The sequence below is a fragment of the Tetrao urogallus genome, assembly GCF_951394365.1.
Source record: "Tetrao urogallus genome assembly, chromosome: 6".
In the NCBI taxonomy this organism is placed as follows: Eukaryota; Metazoa; Chordata; class Aves; order Galliformes; family Phasianidae; genus Tetrao; species Tetrao urogallus.
The window spans coordinates 4,671,902-4,697,249 of NC_136819.1; the positions used below are offsets into that span (position 1 = coordinate 4,671,902).

The following is a 25,348-nucleotide window of genomic DNA, read 5'->3' on the forward strand; positions in this document are numbered from 1 at the left end:
TTTTAGCTCTCTCAAGGCTAAGAAGTTGAGTGTAGGGTCAAACTAATGATATAAATTACTGAGCTGATGTCTAAGTGCTTTTTTTTTTTTTGACTCTAACCTTGCGCAATAGTGCACAGGAGTAATGTTTTAAGAAAGAAGAGAACGTGTAGGCTAGCTGGACATAGTATTCCTATGACCTTCGTCTTTCTTGACTGAAAAACTAGAGAAGAAGATTTTGAGTTGTTCCTAGAGTTGTTCAAATTTTAATTCCTTAACGGCTTTTGAATTGAAATCTTTTTATTATGTTAATTATATATGGGGAAAGATCATCTGAATGAAAGTATGAAAGTGGATATCTCGTGAGTTTCAGCAAATTTAACTGTGGCACTTGTAGACTGGAAAATAGTGCATTTCTGTTAGTACACTGATAATTTGGGAAATCCAGCAGGAGAAGTATAAATTTACATCATTGCAGAACTGCTGTAGTAGTGCTAGAACTCATTGATTCCAATATTCCATATTTGTATTTGAGTTTATATGACTGAGGGTCACAAAGATGATGCAACCTTCCTGTATTTATTTATTTTTGTGTGTGTGAATGTCATATTAAAATTATGTATGCAGGCAGTTGCATGAATTCATATCTGACTGAGCAAAAATAGGCTGAGTGCTTTTTTTTCTGGGAGAGAAACTATGGCCGCTAATCAACCAAGTCTCCTTAGTTTGCACACGTGGTGGATTGCAGATGTGTTCGTTTGTCATCCTCTAAAAGAAACCTTTGATTTCACAAAGTGCACTGACAAAGAACTTTGCTCTGTGGCATTTCCTTCTGTTGATTTGGAAAATCTTTACAGTGAAAAGTGTGATTCAAAGCAGATAGGGAATCAGAGGAGAAACATGTGTATGTTCACAGCTGTTCTGTGACAATTAGAAATCTCTGAGAAAGTTCAGTTCACCTAGCTCTTGGTGTAGCTGAAGAAGGGCTTATATCACTGGGAGCCTGATAAAAAATAATAACTTTATTGTGAGGGTAAGAGGTACATTTTGTTTCATCTACAAGACGTATCAGGTGCTGGCTGCTGATGGAGGTGTATGTTGGGGTAAGGGTTGCTTTCTGAGAGAAGGGAAGTCTGAAGGAAGTGAGATGCATTTGCTTTCTGCGTATCTTTTTTGTATATGTGTGTGTATGTATATATCTGTATATCTGTATCTATACACAGCTAAGAGAAAAAAAAAATCTATTTCAGTAATCCAGAAGGATTTCTTAGCAGCTGTTCCCCCTCTCCCCCTTGCCTATGTACTTCTCATTATGATATATTTAGAAAATAAGTATTTTTAAATAATTCAAAAGATCACAGTCAAAGCTGTCAGGAACATTTGTAATTACATTTTGAAATGCTTTGCAATATAATTTATGCTGTGGGCTTCGAAAAACTTCTCAGATGCTTGCAGTTCTCACAGCCTCTCTAAAAAGCCGAGGGAGAAGTTGTAAAGGTGGTGATACCCTTCTGCTGTTCACTTAATGATGAAGCTGATATGGACTGCATCCAACTGTCAGTACAGTATATTCATGCACGTTCTTCATGTTCTCATTCCTTGTCACAGAAGCATCATGAACTTGCTTTGGACAAGAGTTGAGTGTGTGTGGCAAGCAAACAAGAATGAGGTGTGATGAGCCCTGGTATAGGCTGTGGTTTGGCTTATGACAACAGAATGGTACCTGTGTCTGCTGGAAACCGTACATGGTGTCGTGTAGGGTTGATAGAAAGCATTTCTTCTCAGAAGGAAGGGTTGGGGGTTGGCACAGACTGCCCAGAGAGTGGTGGAGTCACAATCCCTAGAGGTGTTCAGGCAAAGTGTGGACATTGCACTGAAGAATGTGGTCAGCGGGCAGCATTGGTGGTAAGTGAATGGCTGGACTTGATGATCTTAGAGGTCTTTCCAACATTAATGATTCTATATGTCTGTAGGCTTGTACTGACACCACTCAATCTCAGCTGTGCCCAACGCACAAGCAACATCTCATCCAGAGATGTGGAGTGGGTGCATGTATAGCTTCAACTGTGGTACTTGTTCTGGATGCACCTACTCCACAAGTAAAGACAAGTGGGAACACTAGTGGAAAGAAGGGAGCAAAGTGACAGAATGCTTTGTCATAGACTTCAGCTATTTTCTGAGATAGTAGTGTTAAAAAAAATCTTAAAATATTTCACTAAGGGATGCTTCAAATCTCACCTATGTACTAGTAAGATTGGTTTCAGAATGGATGGACAACATGGTGATAAGTAATTCATAATAAATTAGGATTTATATCTTAAACAGAAAAGTTTATATGCAACTTTTTGGAAATAAAGATTTGCCATAGAAGAAAAATACAAAAGGAAGAAGAAATGAATGCTTTCATTCTTCAGGTTTACGTTTTGCTTATCTGTTCTCTCATGTTACCCATTAGTCAGTTTGTTCACACATGATTCTGTTTTTTGAGATACATTACCAATGAATCAGCAAGCTGCAAATATCACAGGCAATTTTTATTAAGCAGATATATTTTATTAAACTCAATAGTACAAATATAACATCACACAGACTTCGTAAAGGGAAAAATCAATGTGGCTTTAGTTGGTCTAATGGCAATATCAGTTGTTAAGAAATATTGGAAGAATCTTCTTTTTATGTGTATGAAATATACATTACTTTATATATTGCATGTCAAAAGGAGAGCCACAAAGTAGATGCCATTTACATGATGCAATGATTTCTACATACACTTGTTTATATGTAATTTTTTTATCGTTCAAATGAGGAATGTGTCTCTGACATACATTTTGGCAATATATTATGACACACATTGTTTTGGAACGAGTTAAATAAAGAAATTGTTTTAATTTTGCGTCCCTTTCATTTATTTTGCATCTACACTTTTAAAAATCTACTTAGCTTGTTCTTTTTTGCATTTCTCTACAATGTTTCAGAAGCGAGCATCTTTTTGGAACTGCAGTTCTCAGCTTCCCAAGTAGGAAGGGCTATTCTTGGTGATTTGCATTCACTGTTATGTAAACTGTGGGAGTTTCGAATTCTTGGCATACGAATTTTCTTGTAAATGATGCATCAGTGTTCTGCGCTGGATGATTTATTTCTGTGTCATTAGTTCTGTATGTCAAGGATAACCACTGTGAGTGCTGTCTAGTTACTGCTTGGGTTACATACGACCAAGTCCTGACTTTATCGCTGTACGTGATCTTTACCCTATGCATTCATGAAGTCATTCTAATAGGTTTCCAACAAGACCTGCAGTTTTTCATTTTCTTTTGTAGATGAACATATCATAAGCGGTATGAAGTGACCATTTCTTGCAAAATAAAATTTATTCACAAATGGAGAGAGTAACAGAAACAAAAAGTACCAAGAGAATGCAATATTTTGCTGACAGTTGAACTTGGTATCTATCAGGTACAGAAAGTATTAAATCTCAGTTTGAGTTCTTCTGTCCTTGGAAAACTTATTTTTTTGTTTGGCAGATACTTGTTACTCTGTATATTGTCATCCATGTTAAATATACCCATTCTGTCTCTTGTTCATCACAAACAGTTCACCATTGCTGATGTTTCATTTGAATTTGTATACTTAGATGCATCAGTTTGGCATTCAACACATCTGTTTACCTATATTAGGAGAAAACAAGTTGTTATGTAGCGAGACCATCCTACATTCCAATTTAGAATCTAGATATTGTACAGTTGTAATTAATTAAATTTGAGTGAACTAATACTGTTCCGAAGCACACAGACGAATGTTTTAGGAGAATCTCATGCTTTTGTTTTCTATGTTAGACAGGGCTATGAAGAATTGGAGAGACAACTAAAAGAAGTCTTTAAGGAAAGAAGCAATATTCTTCACCAGTTGTTGAAAACTTCCAAAGAACTTGAGGGAATTAAAGTAAATCTCCAGGTAAGGTTATGTCTGGGTTCCTTTGGCTTAGAATTACTTGGGTTTTTCATACTAGTGTCTATTTCGTGAGAGGGAAAAAAAAAAAAAATCCACTGTTATTGCTGATTTTATAAAGTTCTTCTTTTGATCTTGCACTAAAACTGTTGTTTTCAAGGGAAGTGTAGTCCAAATGAGTTGGGCTCTTTGTCCACTTATTCAAAATAAAACAGAAGAGAGGAAGGAAATGTGAAAAAAAAATACATTAGAACAAAAGAAGAAGCAGAAAAGAATAAGCCATATTAGTTGACAGCTTATTTATCGACAGCTGCATTTATCCTGGCAGCTACTAAGGAAGGATTTCCTTTCCTGCTGTAGGCTTCCTCTTTGCTCTTAAGCTGCGTATACACAGCTTAGCGTAGCTGCTCACTTTACCCAGCTTACATGCAATCTGGATTTACTGCAGGGGATTACTTTACAAGTTTAACTGACAAACTATGTTAGAAGAGCTGCCAGCCAGCCATTCAGAGTTGAGATACCTCTACATCTAACTGAGGGGATTTTCTGGGTATCATAGGTTGGCTGAAAGGACATTGGCCAAATTAACTCTGAGATCAAATCTGCTCCTCAGAGCAAAAATTAAAGAGCCAATACTCTGCATCCAAAGTATTGAAACGATCAGATGATTCCTTAAGAGCATGCCTATCTACCTGATACAGCCTGCTGGTCTAGTAAAGACTCATTTTCAGCTGAGAGTTTCGGTATTGCATGCCGTTTTAAAGGACAGTGTTCTCCCAACATTGGGTATTTTTCATCATATTGATGTAAATTAAGTGGGAAAAATATATCGAGTAGCATCTTTTATACTTTTCATAGAATACAGGTACTGTGTCTCAGCACTATACTGTAGTATGCTGTGCTACATTTTTCCATACTGCAGAATTCTCTCCTAATCAATGTGTACTGTGCACTATAGAATACTTTCTCCATGTTACAAAAGAGTGCCCAGTCAATCATTTCATTACTGAGTAATACTGATGATGTCTTTAGTAACTGATTTCTTGCTTTGCTATCAGTCTTTGAAAAACGATGAAGCATCAGCCAGAAGTGATGTGCAGAAACTTCTGGAACTGGGCCAAAAGCAAAGGTAAGAATACCTCCTCCCTTTTCTTTCACTTTCTGGAATGAAAGCAATTAGAAAATGCCACCTTTCCTTTTGCCTTAAATTTTAGACAGTCATGTAGTCTGGATTCTGCTGATCATAACATTAACAGTAAGATAAAGGTATGGAACTCTATATTGTGAAAAGAACTTGAAACAAATGACATGTGCGCTGATACTGGACAGACATTAAAAATGCTGCGTGGAGATACCTGCTAAGGAAAAGGATTTTGAATTTCTCAGGAAGATTTAGGTATGAAACTTTCTGTCATTGTTCAGCTCTGTGACCCACTTAGTCATTGGATTTTGGACCAGTAAATCATGTCATTAATGTAACTTCAATCACAAGTAAGCATAACTAGTATAGAGATCACTTTATTTCAAACAATATTATATAATGGATGCATCTATATCTCATACTTTCCTCTGGAGAACAACGCACATAAACTACAGTGTTTAGTTCCTTCACTATTAGAAATGCATGACTCAAATCCCTCGGCCCTCTTATTGCTGATATTTTATGTATTTAGTAGAAGCATGTATGGCAGTGCAAGAAAGCTTGTGACAAGAACCTTCCGTTCTTCAATAAAAAGCAAGTTGGAGCCATAAAAAAAATACCATAGAGCTTTTGGAAGCTACCATGCTACTGGAAAACCACGGTGCAGTTTCTATCACCAAAACCTGGTGGGATGATTCCCATGATTGGAGTGTGCTATTGATGGCTAAAAACTGCTCAGAAGGGACAGACAAGGAAGGAGGGAAGGAGGCATTGCCCTCTATGCCAAGAAGGAATAGAGTGTGAAGAGCTGCTTGAAACATCAGTATTTCAGAATGATTACTTTAGTTAGTACAATAAGGGAGTTGATTTGTGCTGATGATGCACTGGTTCCATGCTGCTCGATCTCTATTTCAAATCAGTATGTTTCAACCTAGCATTGTCCAAATTGCTGTAGTAATAGAGTCCTGAACAAACAAAAAATTGATCCAGCAGCTCACAAATTCTGTTCTGGTAGTTGAGGTGCTTTCCACAGATTAATTTTCTTTGAGTTAAAGTACCAGCTGAATGTCAGCTCAGTTCTGCGTTGCTCCTTTGTCATGAAAGATTATTGCAAGAAACAGCTCTGAAAACTCTCTACAGACATTCTGAAATATGTCAGTCTTGTACTGTGTGACAGCTCCAAAATGTGTCGTGTGTGGGTAAATGGAGATCACCAGCAGAGGAGCACAGCTTGATGCAATCACTTGGAAGAAATTCTGTGATTGCATCTGAAATGCAAAAATGTTTTGACTCAAATAATGCCCAGTCCAAACTATTACCTTGTTTTTTCTCGTCCATTTTTATGCCAGAATATTCTACTGACTTTTCTGGTTTTTCTTTCTAGCAAGAGACATGTGAAAATTGAATTTTATTATAAAATGTTCTTATAACATTTTTTGAAGTTGTCCTTGATAACTATGTCGCTTCAGTCCGATATATTTTCAGAAGCCCAATTACCTTGACTTTATTGTGCAAATCTCTTTTCCTAGAAAGTACACACTGGTAGATGTTCTGTATGACAAACTATTTGGTGAATGTAAAGTGTAGCCAAATTCCATCAGACAATTTTTGTCTGGCACCATCACTGTAGTTCATGAGGTTTTTTTTAAATTCTATTTGTAAAACACCTGGCATATGCAGCACATCTGTCAGTTACTCTTATAATTAAAAAAAAAAAAATATCTGTTCTTGAAGCTGATAAGTAAATTCTTAATGGGCTCTTGGGATGAAGTTTGTGTTTTGTGTTTTCAACTAGGGAAGAAATGAAATCTCTCCAGGAGGCCTTTCAAAAGCAGCTTAATGAAGCAGCTGAGAAAGCAGAAAAGCAGCAAGCTACTGTGAGTCTCTGTCCATTTTCCAATTTTTGAGTTCTTCTGTCTTTTTAAAAATTCCTTCTAATATAGAGATTTTGTCATCATCTCAAATTTGTTTACATGTAAAAAGAAAATCTTAGGTTTGAAATATGTATTAGTACTCTATAGAGTACTATAAATATAGAGTCAGAAGAAAGGAGTGGAGAAAATTCATATGTTTGGAAAAACTAATATGTTGGTCTAATTTCTGTGAGCTTTAGGAGTATTTACCCAGTATCTTGGAGATTTGGGCCCAAGTCCTTATGCCAGTGAAGTACCTCATGTCTTACCTGTACCAGAGTACACTGTCATATTGCCATTGACATTTATTTAATTGCTACTGATTGTAGTATATAGTATAGTATGTATAGTTGTGTATTTGACACTGATCTCATTATCACTAGAAAAAAGTATTAATTCAAAGCATGAATAGCCAAATTTTGCTATTGCAGGAGAAAAGAAGGATCATTCTTTTTTAATTCTTCAATATAAACATGAACATGTTCTTACGTTGGTCAGTGGTGTTCTTATAGCATGAACATAAGTTGATTAGATAATATCCAGAGATCCCTTCAGACAAGTGTTCTGTGATTCTCACTGTGGGCTTGTAAACAATCTGCTAGAGGGTTTTTGTAGATGTATTTTTAGTTTCACATTTGTGTAATCACTGGTGTATTTGGTAATATTTTATTGGTTTTCAGACTCAATAAACGAGAGTGCTCCTGAGACAGATTTAAAATGAATTACATAATTCACTGAATATTTGGAAATGCCTTCTTCTTCCTTCGCGTGCCTTTTGTGTGACTTTATGTCCTTGGTATGCAGCATACGAGCTCGTTATTTTAATCATTATTTTAAATCTGCGATTTTGTGAAGTATTTTTGATTTAAGAACTGAAAATATTGCTATTGAATGTAATGAATGTCTGCAATGTGTTTAGTAAGAAAGGAGATCTTTGTTTCAATTCATTAGTTGACACAAGGTGAACAGTCATGATGACCAAACATGTTAGGTGCATGATTAGATTAGATGTTAGGTGCATGATTTAGATTCTTAGTATCTAAAGCAGATTCTAGTGTCTTAGGCAGCTGTCACAGTGCACTGCTACTAGCACTCTCAGGTTCCCATGAGAGTATTACCATCAAATAGTGGGATCTGAAGGTTAGTGGAACACACAAGTACTCCCTTGATATGCAGTTGGGATGCAAGAAGGAGCTGGCTAGATTCTGGAGCTGGGAAGGCAAATGGTCCCTCTATTTGGACTTGAGCATTGATGTCACAAATGTCAAACAGAAATAGCCATCCAGTGTTGAATTATGATTTATGTGGGTCATGTTATACTTGGGTTATAAACAGATATATGTAGTCTCTTTCCCTTTGTTAATCAGAAATCAGAAGTGTAAAGGTAACGTTTTACCAGTTCCTTTGTCTCCCACAAAGTATAATTACTAGATTTTTAATAAAGGAAGGCTTAATGAGTGAATAAAAGCTCTCTTCTATTCTTGAGGGGAAAAAATAAATATTATGCTGTACCAAACTTAAAAAGAATGAACTATACTTGGATCTTTCTCAATAGTCAGGCCAGAGTGTGTATAGAAATCACGATCTACACTTGTAAGAGTTTTCTCCTTAAGAAAGTTATATTGTCCTGAAGTAAAGGAATGAAACCACGTTCACTCTCTTGGATATATAATCAGAACAGGCTACTCCAACATTGTCTTAATTGTCTTTTTACAGATACATTGACAAATTCTTCCTAGCTTTTGTGGCTCAGCAAATTTTAGCCCTGCAAATTAAATGTGGAAAACGTATTTTGTCATTTAGTCTCTGTATTCCATCTTGAGATTGAGATGAACTCAGCTGTGGGTTAAATAAATCTCAGCTATAGCAGACAGATTATTGGCTCTGTTCTTCATGACATAGTGCTGTCTTTTTAACTTGAGCACTGGTGCCTTGGACAAATTCAGCCCCCAAAATAGTGCTTTGGAAGAGCATAAAACAACAGAAACATAACAAAACCAACAAAAAAATAAGACACGAGGAAGAAAAATCCCTGAGTTAATAATAGAACTGAACTTGGAGTGTTGCCATGCAGTTAGAGAAACTGAATTCTTAAGCTGTATTCTTAAAGTTGCCAATAATAGAATACTTAATAGGCCACTGATTTTAAGGAAGGCTGCGATGAATCCTTGGTTTGTGACACTTATTTCCATGTGCCTGAGGGTAAAATGTGCATGTTCACAAATAATGAGACTGAATGAATATTCCAAAAGCGCTTTGGGGTCCTTGGATGAAAGCTACAATAGAGATAGAAATAAATATTATTACTGTCACACACGGTTACTTTACACCCAATTTCTCCCATATTTTTGAAAACAATATGAATTTTGTAAGGTCTAGTGTTACTTTGAGGCAAGCGTAGCTTGAGTTTAATTCTAATTTAATGAATTATGTTTAATTCTAATAAAGCTTAAGCACACTTTATCCTACAGGATTTGGTGAATTATGTCTGTATTTTTTTATCTGAGTAAATAAGCATAAGGTTACATTTCTCAGCACCATGTGCACTAAATGCTATGGAGGGGTTGCAAACACATAGCCCTTTGGTTCTCTAGCATAAAGCAATGTATACAGATGCTAATGTTTGTATTCAACAGGGAACAACTGTGAGATGGTGATGTCTGTTACATAAAAGCAAAGTGTATGCAAGAGGATGAGGATTCTGTTTCTCCAAGTAGTGAAGAAATAGAATTCAGTTCGGAGGACTGATTTTTACAGCTGCTAACAGAGAAGTGGAAAACAAACAATGCATTTGTGTAACTTTTTCAGTGAACTGTTTCTTCTTTTTCAGTGAACTTGAATACAGAAGATAATAGTGATTCTTGCTTCTGCCTTAGGTTAATAGGCTCTTGAGAGCTTTTTGAAGGCTGGCTGTTCATTTGACTGTGTTTCATACTAACGACTTGTATTTTCCCAAGTAGCTACTGTTTCAGGAAGTCACCTTGAGTCTGTAAAGTTGGTTCGCGTAAATTTCTGGACTGCTTTAGATCAGTGAGACGGTGAAGAATGAAGCTGGGAAATTATGATAGGGGCTGGAAGGGAAAAAAAACAAACAAAAAAAAAACAACAACAACAATGAAACTAGGGTAGGTAGGCTAATTTTAGACGGCCTTTTCCGTTTTACTCCTGCTGCTCTCTTACATCATGGTAATAGTTTTTAGGAAGGTGCGGTGATGGGGTTGTTTGACAATATAATTATTCTACAGCCTGTCAAAATGAAGGAGAAAATATGTCTGCAGAAAATCCCGCTGTGATTTGTTAAAAAATAAAAACAATATGATTAATTGGATATCAGTATGGATAAGGATGTTCTTAATAATAAAGCACAAATATAACACTCAGGATTAAATTCTGAGATATCTATCACCAATCAAGAATCCTAACAAATATTACAAACTCATAAGAGGATAGGATGTCCATTTCATTCCAACATGTTTTGTTTATTAACAGTTCTTGTGACAAAGTTGTAAATGCCTCTACAACAAAAGCGTTCCTTCATTGAACTACAGCTTAAAATTGAGAAGTTTTTCGTGTAAGGAACCCTAGCAGACAGGATGTGTTTAGCTTTGGTTTCAGAAATATTGGACGCTTTGTAGATTATTCTCTCCTTTTACCAAATGATAGAATATTTTCTATGTTTTATAGTTTCAGTCACTTTCTCCGGCTTTTAGAATCATTTTCTACGTAGTAATTTGAAAATAAGACCATGAAAGTCAGTGTTGAGTATGTTAGGTCTACTTAGTCAATGGTGTCAGTGAATGTATTTCAGTCCCACCTTAACTGTTCTGACGTTAGTCCTGAGCAATGCTGATGATGTCTGTAGGTAAGCAATAAGTGCATAGCTGAGCTCTGGCTGTGCAGTAATGACTTTGCTGGTATTCCTCCACTTTTTGTCCATGGTAAATAACTAATATCTGTCTCATAGAATTAAATCACAGCCATCTGCTAAAGCACTTTGTATTTCAGTGGGGAAATAACTAATTTCAACATTTCAAGGTCACAAACTGTGAGTAAAGGCTACTGGGTGGAAACTGTTGCCTTTAATAAATGTAATGAGCTCTGAAGCACTCAAAGCTCTGAGTACCTTGGATGTCTGTGTCCAGGAGACAGAAGCAATGTCTGTGCTAAATACTGAAAAGTTCATTCTGAGAACCACCAATACATTTTCATTATGTGTTTTCATAATTACTGCTAGATAGTGATTAAAGACTTTCCTACAGTAGGAAAGAGCTGAAAGTCAAACAAGAACAAAGAGCAGATAGAAAGTGGAAAAGCTGCAGAAAGATTCATAGTTATTATTTTATTTAGCATACCTCTCTTCTAACAAAGAAAAGCACTCAAAAGCTTACTATGCTAGGAGGATCTGGAGGATGAAAGCAGAACTTGTACTCTTCCTGAAAGCAGTTTATGCACTGTTGTCACTTGTGCTCTAAACTCCACTTTTCAACCTGAGATTATGAAGCGCTGTGTGGTCCGTTACTATGCCCTAACATTAGGACTGAGTAAAACCATCACACAAATTGCTGGTTAAATTAACAGCCCTGTGGTGTCTGTCAGTGGTTTATGGGCAGGTTTGGCCCAGTTCAGTGACTTGAAGGGCAGACGGAATTGTGAATCCGTGCCTCTGGAGCGGGGAAACAGGGGACCCCAAATAATTAAAATCAATGGCAAGGGTCTGAGGAGAAACAAACTAATTCACTAAATGTAGCATTGGAATGCAAGATAACACTATAATACAGTATAATTAGAATTGAAGCTAATAAATCAAATATAGCAGGAGAGAAAATGTTTGAGAACTGAAGGCGTCACCAAAACGCTGAGGTGAGACGGGCAGTTGGGTTGAGCAGCAGGAAGGAGAGCTGAAGAAAAAGGGAACATCAGATGACCTTGCCGGGGGCTATATCTCCTCTCTGAATGCAAAGTCCTCTGGGGTGTGTAGTTCTTCTGTTCTAGACAGGTGCCCGGAACTGGAGCATTAATTCTTTAACTCCCACTGCACTACATGATGTTATGATGTGGAATAATAAACCATAAATCCATGATGGATGTCATAAAAATATCTTCTCCAGAAAAGATTGTTAGTTTTAGATTCTGTATGGAGAGCACACAGTCAACAAATCCAGTGCCATACCTTTTTCAGTATTGCAAATATATTTGGGCATAGGATGTGCTTTCAGGAAACATTAACGTTATTATGAGAGGATTAGTGCTGAGAACAAGAATGCTCTTTAACGAAGAAGCTGTCAGTATTCAGTGGTAACTTGCAAATCTTTTGAGCAGCAAGAAGTACACTATTTCTTAATTTTCAGTTTTCAGTCAATCATAAACTTCTACTTTGATTGTGGCCTCAATTTATTGTTATGCAAAAATGTTTCATTTATTATACATTGTATGTAAATTGAGTTCATTTATAAATGTGATCTCTAGGCAAGTACTGAGTATACTCATTTTCCGCTACAGAATGATCCTCAGTAGTATCTACAGGTAATTAGTATTTCCCTTAACCAAATCATTAGGCAAAATCTGGGAAGGATTTTGGAAGTCCTGTTATATCTATCGGTTGATATTTGTCTCATGTACCCCATACAGATGTTCCTAAGTTAAGCTTGTGCTCTCTCATCTATCTTTTGATGTTGATAAGAGCAGCGTCAAGCCCAGTAATGTTTTCTTCAAGTAATGGCATCTACCTACTTTTCTTCTTTCTTAACAAGTCTACAGCAACGTCAGGTAAACTATAGTTTCCCATGGGTGTGGGCAGTATTTGTATCATAGATGGAGAGAAAAACACATGGGGCACTGGGTGTACGGGAATGAGAATTTAGTGAATTGTAGGTGGATGCTTATGGATGAAAGCACTGTGCTAATTTAATGCTAGTTGTTACAATTAAAGCGTTCTTTTTCCAATTAAGTTTTTTAAATCTGGAGGAAAACTCATTCCTAAGTGAAACTTGGATGTGTAAAAAATAGTTCTAAAACTGCTTACTGAACTAAGATTGAGAGTGTTACCATCCAGGACAAATCTTACAGATGAATAAGACAAAAGATTCGACTGCTTCCATGTATAAATTAGGCTTTATTCCACAGGTAAATCTGATGGAAATTGTCAGTCTCACCTCCTCAGGACCAATAGCTGTTAGAAACCTGTTATGATAGATTTGGTATCTTAGAGGGTTCAAAAATTATAAGCTAATAGTTTTTATACAAATCCTTACCTCTGAGGATCACTTTGGACTTCACTAGAAAAACAAACACTGTATCGACTATACAGAAGTGAGGGTTTTTTTAATTTTCTCTCAATTCTGAGTTTCTCACCAAGTAAAGTGTATCCATTTTCAGATTTATCAGGTTATTCAGAGCTGTAATCTATACCTACATCTGCTGGTGCAACAACAGTAGCTTTCTATGATATGTTGTTTTTACTCGTCATTTACTTATGTTTTTTTGAAGGCTGTGAATAAGATTAAAAGAAAAGAAAAGAAAAAAAAAGTTTACGGTGGTGAGGTGCTGGCACAGGCTGCCCAGAGAGGCTGTGGATGCCCCATTCCTGGAGGTGTTTGAGACCAGGTTAAACAGGGCTGTCCTGGGAGCCTGGTCTGCTGCCAGATCTGGAGGGTGGTGGCTCTGCCCATGGCAGAGGAGTTGGAATTCAGTGATCCTCTGGGTCCCTTCTAGTCTAAGTCATTCTATGATTTTGTGATGTTTAGCTACCTTTCAGAAACTCAGCTTTTTTTTTTCTTTTTCTTTTTTTCTTTTTCCACCTGTAGATTAACTTTTTGAAGACTGAAATGGAAAGAAAGAGCAAAATGATCCGTGCCCTCCAAAACGAGGTAAGAAGAATGCTTAAGTGTTGGCAATACATACGTGAAGTCAGTTGCAAAGAGGTTTCAGAAATTGACTGTGTCCTGGTTTGGGGTGGGAAACAGTTTTTTTCCTAGTAGCAGGTGTGGTGCTCTGCTTTGGATTTAGGATGTGAGTAATGTTGATAATGCACTGATGCTTTAGTTGTTGAATATATCCACATCTACCTAAAATGAGTGGTCAATGAAGATTCTCAGCATTTCTTTGATTCAAAACATGAGTAACTTGATGGGGATGTCAACAGATGTACTGCTTCACTTCTTCATCCAGAACAAAAAATAATTCATGGTGAAACTATGGGGTACCATCAGTGAGATGAGTTTTGCTCCATCAGAAATGCATACAGGTTAGTGGAGTGCCAAGAAGTCACTGTTGCAGATGGTGCTCTGAGTGAGGCACAGAGGTATTGTCAGTGCTCCCACCTTGTAAATTAAAAGAATGTAAAGAAATGTTCAGTGATTCATGGATCACAGTATCTCCTGTGACAATGACAGTCCCAAATGTTATGATAGTAGCCTATATAGTGTTAGCCTGCCTCACTGCAGACACTGGGATTTGGGAGTTTGAGGATTTATTAGTGCATATGCCCCATAGTGTATTTTATGAACCAGTTGTACATTGATTTTCTAGGCCCCTTCCTGATACCAAACACCTCCACAACTTATCAAATTCCATCTTACTGCACTGTTTAACTTGATTATTTTTAATAGTTTTTCCTGATCTCCTCCTCTCAGCAGGTTTTTCTCAGTTGTTCCCTGTGGTCTTAGTTTTATTGGGTTTATTCAGGGCTTTGGGAATTTCTGATACAGCCTTTTTGAACAGCTTCTAGGCTGTTTGTATGGTTTTCTTGTTTGTCTGACTGTTCCTTTGAGAACTTCTTACTATATGCCTTATATTTAACACAGTACTTGTTCATGAAATTGAATTCTGTATACAGGCTTTATGTCGGTGTTGCTCTCCTGCTATCCTTGTACTCATTATTGCTCTTGACTAGCAGTTGCACTTATTGTCTGCCATGAATTCCCTGCAAGCTCAGCCCAAGAAAATGCACGAGGTAAAAAACCAACAGTCAAAAACTGCAGTAGCTGTGCAGCTTCTTTCTCTCATGGTCTTTGTGGTGGTTGTGGTGGTGTGATTGTCAGGCACTAAGTGCACCTTCAGCTTGACTGGGATCTCTATTTACTACACTATGTGAAGATAATGATTTTTTTTTTTCCTAGCTTGTAAAATGATTGGAGAATAGATAAAAGCTCAGGGAAAACATGTAAGTTGACATTCATAGTATCGTAAATGTTTTAGGGGTATTTCTCATATGTAGATATTTATGTCTCTGATGTCTCTGTCATTGTGATTCTCTCTATTTTCACTGAAGTGCTCTGACTACAAAATAGAGAAGGTGCACAGGCATGATATGAGCCATAGAGTGAGCAGTTTCTGGATTTCTGCAGTAGATGTTATTTGGAGCATCTGTGCAATTGGTGCTTCTCGCAAAGCCCACGTTCTTTAGTCAACTAAATTTTCCTTGGGAGAAATTTGGTTTGAGAGAATTGCATTGCCCTTCTGTGCATCAGTTAGTGTGTGAGAAAGGAACGAATGGTTATCCCTACCTAATGGCTCTTTGTAGAATCTCTGCACTACATGGTCAGTTCCCTATATGCCCACTAACAGCTTTTCTGGAATGTCAGTAATTGATATAGTCATATTTTGTTAATTAGATTGACAAAATGAATTGTACTTTTTTGAGGAAACATTGTTTATCTATGCCTTGTCTCCAATCATTGAATATGCAGTATAGTTATACAAAACCTGTTTGTTAGAGTAAATATGAGTAAAATGATGGATATTGCTTCTATGTAATTTTAAAGGCTTTATGTTCGTACAAATAGAGGTGCATAGCATAAATGAAATTCCATTCACAGCTACTGTTGCCCCTCTTTCAAAAATAGTGCATTTTATTTAATAGCCCTCTGTTTGTATTGTCAAATATTGAATGCAGCAATCTCAGATTCCCCAGTAACTATACAAATAATTCCCCATTTTTTTTCCATCCTTTCAGTACATGCTCTATTGCCATTCATCCTGACAATTCAGAGATAAGAATAAACAGCAGCTTTCCAGCTGAACATAGCAGCTGTGCTGTAGCATATGAAGAGAAGCCAATGTACAGAAATGTAAATTTCAGGCTATTCAGGGCTTTGTAAAAAAAATTAATAATAATAATAAACATTTGTGTGGAGGGGGAAAAAAAAGTGCTATATACAATACGTAGTGTTGTCTAAAAATTCCTCTGTTAGAGGTCCTTAAATGTTTCCTGAAAAAATCTGTAAGACCTCCAGCTGATGTGTGCTTGTATATAATTTCCTTGAGATAAAGAACAAGGTAGGGATTTCTCCCAAAACATAATAAATGGTATCATTAACTGTATTCTGTACCAAGAAGAAGCAAAACGTTATTCAGCTCTGTCACATGGATGCTGCAATTGCCACTCATTAGACAAAAGATATCTGTATTAAAAAATAAAAAATAATACTCTTATTTAAATAATGTTATTACAATGCGGATAGAGAAGATAATATCTGTGGGCAAGGAGTTTTATTATGACTGTGTATACTTACTTTAAAGTATGTTAATGTCTTTACATGTACTATTTTACCATAGCCCCATGTATTTATTAAGCTGGCACAGTGCTTTATATCAGGCAGTATATTTCTTGGCTGTTTAGGCTGTGACAGTATTTTGAAAAACATGTATTACATAAAAGACAAAGTAGGACAGGCAGTACAAAGCAAATCAGGAGCAGAAAATGAATTTGATAGCTCCCAGTAATACGTATTCTTCCTGCTAAGAAGCATTGTTTCAAATAAGTACCTTGCAAGCAATCGTTTGGTATTACTCATATATAAACTGTGGTTATAGCTTTAGTATTAAGTAAATCATCCTAAAATGATTTTTCTTCAGTCTTCCTGTGTATAGCTGTACTAATAGAAAATAAAGTCAAGGCATTTTGAAGTCCCTGATCTATTGAGAATTTCATGCTCTGCAGGGTGAATTCAATTGAACTGCACTGAAAGATGGTGGGGTGAAAAAATGTGTTCTTGTAGTAAAGCAGAAATGAAATTTTAAGGCTATGACGCTTGGCACTATTCTATAAAGGAGGACATTTTATTTCTTCTGTCTTTGTACTCTGGAGATAAAATGAACTCTTATCCTGCAAATTTTGTAAGTATAAAAATCTGTTCCCATGCAGAAGGAAGGTGAGTCAAGCTTCATTTCCTCTTTGGATGCTGTATAGGTTCTCCAGTTCAGAAGAAATCATCTATAAGTACCAGAGGCAGCGGCACTGCCAAAGAAAACCTGCATAAGCAGGAAGAATACAGAAGCAGTTTCTGACAGCAGGCAGTTAAAGGCTTTTGAATCTTCATTTGAGGGTTAAAAAAAAAATATTCTTTTTTCCTTCCAAAATTAATGACTGACATTTTTTCAGTGATTTGTACAGAAAATGAAAAGTTGGAAATGGTGTTTAATCAGTCAAACTGGGAAAGAAATGTGCTGATCCAATTAATTCTTGTGATGCAGATGAGTGGAAGCGTTGGCTTTTAGCACCGTGATGTTAAAATTGCCTACTGGGAAGACCACTTCAAAGGGAGTAACAGTGATCTGTGTCATTAAAAGTAGGACATACACTGGTAATGGAAAAAATTAGTTAAAAAAAAATTAGTGCCAAACTATTCTTTAGCTCTGAAAACAGTACACCGTATTTTAGAGTATAATAATTATAAAGACAGAAAAAACCCCAAACGAATCATGTTTTGTTATAATATTAAAAATAGAATAGAATGTAAAGATTCCTAATGCACTTTTGCAGTGCTCTGAATATCTTAGTTATGTTGAAGTGGAGGTGGGAGAAAGGGGCAGCCATCTCTTTCCTGCTGTGCAGATTTTGTTCTATTTTAGCATGAAAACATTTGCTGAATTGATATCAAAGTCACTGATGTTAGGATTTTAATGTCTGTATTCTATCCAGTAAAATAGCAATCATCATATATACAACTTTCTCATTTATCTGATGACGGAAAATTCCTTAGCCCTGCATTGCAGGTATTGACCACAGTCAGCAGGTGAGATGGATGTTCTGATCTCTGTTATTAGGTTGAGTAGAAGTTTTTCTGTCAAGTGGTCTGAAATTTTGTTATGGAATTGGTTTGTAACTAAGTGTGAGATTGAGTGTATAAAGCATATTGTGTGCTTGGATAACTGAAGTGTTCGACGTGTTGTCCTTCTTAATATCATGCAGAAATGCGTTGATGTGTTTGAACACAACCTCTGCTGATAATCTACCTCAGATCACATGTAATTTAACCATAATTCCTCTTCAGCTTGGCTACACATCAAAGATGAATCAAGTCATCAACATGGAAGAAATGCAGAAGTTTTATCCACCAAGAGAATTACGTTTTGTAGTAATCATTTCAAAGAATGTTTTATTGTCACTGCCCATGTGTCAGATCCTTTTGAAAATAGTTCTCGTTCTAAGAAAATGTTGACTTCATGACATGAAATTATTTACCACTGTAGAGCACAACTCCAAATCTTGCTGAAGCTCTCTCTTAATTTGGAGATAGGCACTCAACTCCCTGTCTACAGCATTTGTAATTTGTATTGTATTTTTTGTAATCTATTTTGCATCTATTTATTGTATCTATTTGTAATGATGTGAATTCATTCACAGATGACCAGGCAGAGGCCCATTCCAAATGTTCTTGGCAAAATGATATCCCGTGTCCTCTTGACTGCTTAGGCTCACTTAAAAGTACTGGGAAAGTTTGTCTGCAATTTTTGTTACTTTTTTTGCATCTGTCATGGTAATCTTTAATAGCCTAAGGTCAGAATTTCGCTGAAGTACATATATTTTTTACTTTTTTTCTGGAAATATTTTTTTTATATTTATATGTTACTTGCTCCTATAAAGCAATTAATTTGAACTGCACTGGAATGATTTTCACTATGGCCCTTAACAGTTCAGTATGATTGACCTGTATATGTTGTTTCACTTAACTAAAAAAAGAGCAAACTTTTTGGGGGGATCCTGAAAGCACAGTCCAATTTAAGTTAGAATATTCTTATTTCTTTTTCCTTGCCAAGAGGAAGAATCCTAGCAGAAAAAATTTCAGGAAGGAATAGTGTTAATGATTCACAAAACATCATTGTTGTCCTCTGAATTCTCACTGAATGAATTCTAGGAAATATTGAGAGTTAATGGAGCTTTGGCTAGAGTTCTATGCCAGTGGAGTAAGAATACCCCTGTCTATGCAAATTGTCCGAAGCTTACATTTGTGTTATGAAGTGAAATGTTTACTGATCAATTGCACACTGGTTACAGGGAGGATGGTCACCCTGCCAATGCAACCTGGCCACTTCAATGCCAGGAAGATCTCACATCAGCTGTATTCTTTGTGCTTTATTTTTTTGTTTGCATGTAACTTATGGTAGTAGATTGGTACCTTGATTTTCATAACATGGCATAAGTAAATGTGAACCCAGTTGTATTGTATCTATTTCAAAGATTAAGCCAGTGTTGCATTGCTTCTTGGTAGGAACCCCATTCCTGCAAGAAGTCTCACCTTTCTAATCTTGTTGTGCTGGTGACAGCATCTGAGTAGTATGTTACGATGTAAAATAATAGTTTAAAAAGTACTGGAACATCCTAACATATAAATTATTGTATTTATTGTACTTCTGAAAATCACTTTGTATTCTTTAAGTGAGGACACACCATACCTGGACAGGGGCAAGGAGCTCTTATCTAGTGTTTATTATCTAGGCATAGAGGTGGGCATAGGATGGTGGAAAATGTGTTTAATTTGCAAATCAATCCGGTAGAACAGCCCCAGGGATATTTATTTCCCAATTGAAAGACACTGTGGTAACAGCTCTGAAACCATGGATGTACGTTCTCAATATTTTTAGATTCTATCTGTAGACTGCTGCTTAAAAAAAAAAAAATTAAACATATTGGCTGAAAGTTCTGCAACAGCAAGACTCAGGGCATTGCTACTGAGAAAATTCACGAGACAGAGCCTATGAATATTAAAGCGATCTTGTGTGATATGGTTCTGCAGAGAGCAGCATACCTGTATGCCTTAGTCATATCCTGCCCTCCTCCTTTCATAGCTATGTCACTTATGTTCTAGGACAGATATTGGCAATTCTAAGATGCAAATGTGCAAGGATCTAAGAGGTGCTTAATGCAGTATTTCACCTCCTGCTGATGGTACAGGAGGGAAAAGAGGCTGTAGGGCTGAATGTGACCACTGTGGCCCTTCATTCTTGCAGTGAGAGAGAGCCTGGTTCTTTGGAAGTAAGAAATGCATTTAGTTTTTCATTTTCTTTATCTTGATAGGGCTGTCAGTGGACTTTTAATTCTCTTTTCCTCCTAACCTGTAGCTCACAGCAGTTTTAGCTTCTTTTCACCCTTCTTGTCAAACTTATGAGAGAGAGGATCTTCAGGGCAGATATCTACCTAAGGAGGGGCTCTGCTTTACTGATTCCACGTCTCTGGAGCGCTCCTGCAACTCTGCCAAAGGGAATGTTTAAAGAGTAGTCAGGGCTCTGCTGTAGATAATCCTGCATTGAAAAGGCAGTTACCCCATTTGAGATTCATGTCCTGTTAAATGGGATTCTGCATTCAACACGCTGCTGTGTTTTTAATTAAAACTTAGAAAGAATTAGAAATTTGAGCTAGCAGCAGGACATCAGCTGTGAAAGTCCATCTGAAATGACTCGGAAGGTGTGATTGAAAATTACATCAAATTACATCTATCCAATGTGTACCTCTTTGTATCATTTTTTCGTATTGAATTACCTTTACTCAGGGATAAGGAAAATACATGACCCTGGTCTCTTGAAATTGCAAAGGAGAAAATACACTGAAGAAAAAAATAGTTGGTCCTGTGCACTGGTTTTATTATTGTAACAGGAGAATTCACTCAAAGTGATAAGAGGGTGAGGGAACTTTTTTTCATTTAGCTATTTAAAACATTCGCCAAAAAGACTGCACGCACCATTATTTGACACTATTTTGTAATCTTATAAATGGTACTAATACAAAAACTTGGTTGTTTTTTTTTTTTTTTCTTTCTAAAATCAGTAGTTATTTTATTGTTCTTTGTTTTTTTGGTCTTGTTGCTTGTGGTGATGCATGTTCGTAAACTCTGTCCGAATATTAACATTTAGATGTGTGTTTTAGTGAGTCTAAAATGTCATCAAACTTCACTTATTTCAGATAGAAGTAACAGCTTTGGATTAGGGAAGGCTGCAGCAAAGCAGAGTGTAAGTTTTTTTTTCCTAAAAACCCTCAGACAGTAGAGTACAGGAAACTCAGTTTATCTGTCTTAGAAAAATGAAGGGCTGAGTAGACCTAGCTGGGATTAAAGCTTTCACCCTGTTTTGTGCTATATCAAACAGTTTTTCATCATCTTGAAAATATAAAGCTAATATCCAAGCCAAAATGGATTCCAGTATATTCTGATATCAAATACTGTCAGATATTTGATTTTGGTTAGTTGCTGCAATCTGATTTTCCCTCAAAAGGTCTCAGAGAGCAATTTTGTTTAACAGGAAATGGCAAAGAGTATTCATCTTGGCAATTGGCTCTGGCACTCTCACTGAGTACAGTCCAGAGCTTTTTATTGTTTAGGAGTGTATTTTGTTGTGTTGGTTGCATTTGGGTTTTGTTGTTGTTGCTTTTGTTGATGATTTTTATAGAATGTCCATAATAGAGAAAGGCTGCAGTGATGAGCTGGAGCTTAGAATGAGCTCATATGTGCTATTCGTCAAAGGGAGGCAGAGCCAAATATATCTTGTATACAACAAACTATTGCTGTCAGACCTCAGATAAAATGTCTGAAGTGAAGTGAATTGCGTAGAATAATTTTCTGAGGGAAAGTGATTTTTCTTTGCTTGAACATGTTCTGTCCTCGTGCTTCAGAAGTCTAGCAGGCAAAGGAAACTTGCCTTGAATTAATGATGTCAAAGTTGTACAGTTTGTTCATCCACAGCTGATGTCCTGCTGCTATCTCAAAGAGATAATATAGGTGCTATATATTACAAAATGTCAGCATCAGAATATTAAACCAATCCTCTAGGTGGCTAGAGGTCAACATGACCTTTTATGATGGTGTCACTGCATCAGTGGACAAGAGAAGAGCCACTGATGTCACCTATCTGGACTTTGTAAAGCCTTTGGCAGACTACCCCACAACATCCTTCTCTCCAAAATAGAGAGAGATGAATTTGATGGGCAGACTGTTCAACAGATGAAGAACTGGCTGCAGGATTGAGTCCAGAGAGCAGTGGTCAATGACTTCATGTCTGGATGCAGATTGATGATGAGTTGTGGACTAGGACTAGTGCTGGGACTAGTACTCTTTAATATCTTCATCAGTGGCATCAGTGGTGGAGTCAAGTGCACTCTCAACAAGTTTGCTGATATCACCAAGCTGTGAGGTGCGATTAGCACACCAGAGGGACAGGATGCCATCCAGAAGGACCTAGTCAGGCTTGAGTAGTGGGCCCAGGTGAACCTCATGAGGTTCAACAAATCCAAGTGGAAGGACTTTGAGGCAGCCCTCACTACCAATGCAAGCTGGGGGATGAAAGGATTGAACTCAGCCCTGCAGAGCAAGGCCTGGGGATACTGGTGAATGGTAAGCTGGATATGAGCCTGCAGTGTGCCCTCACAGCCCAGGCAGCCGACCTTATCCTGGGCTGTATCAAAAGAAGTGTGGCCAGGGAGGAGGGCATATTGTAAAAAGCACAAGATGCATCTATCTGATGATTTTAATAATATGATTTGGCAGGAAAGGAAGGAATGAACATTGCCAGTACGTGAGTGTTTCTATTGAGCTTTTAAGTTCTTAGTTTATGCTTTTAAGTCTCTGAAGTCTTCTAATGGTCTGGATGGAAATTAAAAAGAAACATAGTGCCAAAAAACCCTATCACTCCTTTTAGCCTTTATGCATTGGTATTGTAGGATAAAGTTGTTGAAGAGAAGTAAAGAGACCTGAATTTTATTGAGATACAAGGTAGTAAAATTTTCCAGTGGCATTGGAAAGGAAGAACCATTAGTTTCCTAACAATTCTTAGGCATGAGCTATTTTTCTTCCTTCTCTCCTTCTCTGGAGAGGTGATGTATTTAGTCTGCATTGGTAGGGATCACTGCTTTTGTGAAAACATGGCTATGTCTTTTAACTTGTTTGGGAAAAACCTGTAAGATCATGAAGTCCAACCCCAACTCATACTCACCATGCCAACTGACCACGTCTCTCATTTGGAATATCATGGTATCCTTTCTGTAAATATAAAAGACCGTATCTAATTAGAATCATTACTGTACATCATTTTAAGACAGTCCATTGAAGACATGGTTACTTAATTCATTCTTTAACTACATTGGGTTTTAAGCTTGAAATGTCTGTGATCTTTTCTGTTAAAGCAATTTAAAACATATATGATGTTTTAAACAAATTAAAAACGTCAAGTTAAACTTAGTTTTTTGTTATTATTTGAATAGGAAAATAAGATCTATCATCTTGAATTCTTGACTAAGACTTAAGCGTGAGATCTTATACTGTGACTTGCTATGCATTTTTATCCTAAAAATCTTTGATTGAATTCATTTTGAATAGTCCCTTTCTAGCAAATCTATGGGACATATACATGAGAACACACCTCATTTGGCAATGTTCAGAATGAGGATCAAATCCTTCTCTTTACATTTTTACAGGCTCTTATTGGTATACTTCACGTGCTGCTGTAAAACAAACAAACAAACAAAAAAACAATATTAGTCAGGAGGCAAAGCTGTACTTAGTAGCAACATGTAATTTCCTAAGTACTAAAAAAGAACTCCAACATTTAACAGAAGTTGTCAGCTCCCTCTGGCAAGCTCCAAATTTTTATGCTCCTAGTAACTGTGACCTTTAAATGCCTGCATTTGGCCTTACTAAACCTCATCAGGTTTTCATGGGCCCACTTTTCCAGCCTGTGTTCCTCTGGATGGCTTCTCTTCCTTCCAATCATGCCTTGAGTTAATGCAGAGCCTCTGCAAAACTGTGCATATAGAGGTTAATTATGAATACTTTAATAGTATTAATGGAAGTATTTCTTACGGTACCTTTCACTTGGCAAAAGGAATAGAAGGGAATAAAAAATGTAAAGATTGCAACTCACCCTTAGAACCATTGACAGATTATAGGGGAATTGGAGAATAATGGATGCAGTTTAGCAAAACAGAGATGATCTGAATTTCTAGATTAACTAAGTGCACTCTCCTAGTGAGATAGTGCCTTTGGCACATCTGTTTGTCCATCAACCCAAGAAATGATGTTGACTTTTTATGTGAGTCCAGTTACATCTCATGTGTGATTACATTACACTCTATCTCTTTGTATTTACCCCTTGTGAGAAATAGCTGTGCTGAATGTAGTTCATCTTATTGGGATTTTTTTATAATTTACTTTTGATCACTTGGCATCTGCTATCTAGCTTTCTTAGCATAGAATCTAGTCCTGTGTTTCAATGTTGGTTAATGCAAGAAGGTGTTCCTCTGGAGCCCCAGCTCCCACATCCTTATTAAAGAACAAAATTCATTCAAACATGAGGCTTATGAGAATATTTGTTCTCCTTTCCTTCATGTGCAGCATTTTGCACATCAGTTTTTATGCAAGGCAGAGTCTGGATTGTCTTACTGCAAGTAATGCCCAAATGGCTTTTTGTTTTGCAACACAAAGCTGCGGATGCATGTGTCATCTTGAAAACATTTTTCTGCAGCACTGCACAGTGCTCACATACAGTTATTTGGCCTTTAAAAGGCTTTGATTACTTGCCCTTTTAAATTGGGAAGTTTAATCAAAAGCTCCCATGCACTTCTTCACCGTGGCTAAGCGTGGACATCTTTGACTCAATTGCTACAGTGATTTAGTAAAAATGATATTGAGCTAAGCACTGAAGTCAGGTAAATATTAAAGTGTTCTGTTGTTGTTTTTTTTTTCTCCTGCCTTTCTACCTCAGCATATCCAATCTAAATTACCTGCAGTTGCTGGTATGGTTTGAAATCTGTGTGCATTCCTCTTTCTGCCAAAGCATGTTTTAATACAAAGCTGTAGGCTTTCAGAATTTTCTAAGAGAAGTTGCTGCACCTTGGTGCAGCTACTGTCTTTCATTATGTACGTCTCTTCCAGTCACTTGAAGATGTTGTTCATGTATGAAATAAAACCAGATTGATAAAATATTCAAAAGTTCACTCAAAATGTCACTAAGTCTCAGTAATAAAACAACTTTTTTTCCCCTCAGAACAAAAGCCTCAAAAACAAGCTCCTGTCAGGAAACAAACTTTGTGGTATTCATGCAGAAGAGGTAAGGAAGGTTCCTCTCTATTCTGAACTTAACATATCCAGAAGAACTTTCTGTCAAA

General features: G+C 36.8%; 1 protein-coding gene across 1 annotated transcript in view; it reads left to right on the top strand.

Moving 5' to 3' along the window:
- Window positions 1-25,348, top strand: part of LUZP2 (leucine zipper protein 2) — a gene marked incomplete at both ends in the record, with an annotated part of 107,985 nt that overhangs the window by 42,360 nt on the left and 40,277 nt on the right. The window contains 5 exons of the mRNA XM_079536627.1: window positions 3,813-3,930; window positions 4,983-5,053; window positions 6,861-6,942; window positions 13,782-13,844; window positions 25,228-25,290. Of these exons, the coding sequence (XP_079392753.1) occupies window positions 3,813-3,930; window positions 4,983-5,053; window positions 6,861-6,942; window positions 13,782-13,844; window positions 25,228-25,290 (397 nt within the window). The remainder of the gene's footprint in view (window positions 1-3,812; window positions 3,931-4,982; window positions 5,054-6,860; window positions 6,943-13,781; window positions 13,845-25,227; window positions 25,291-25,348) is intronic.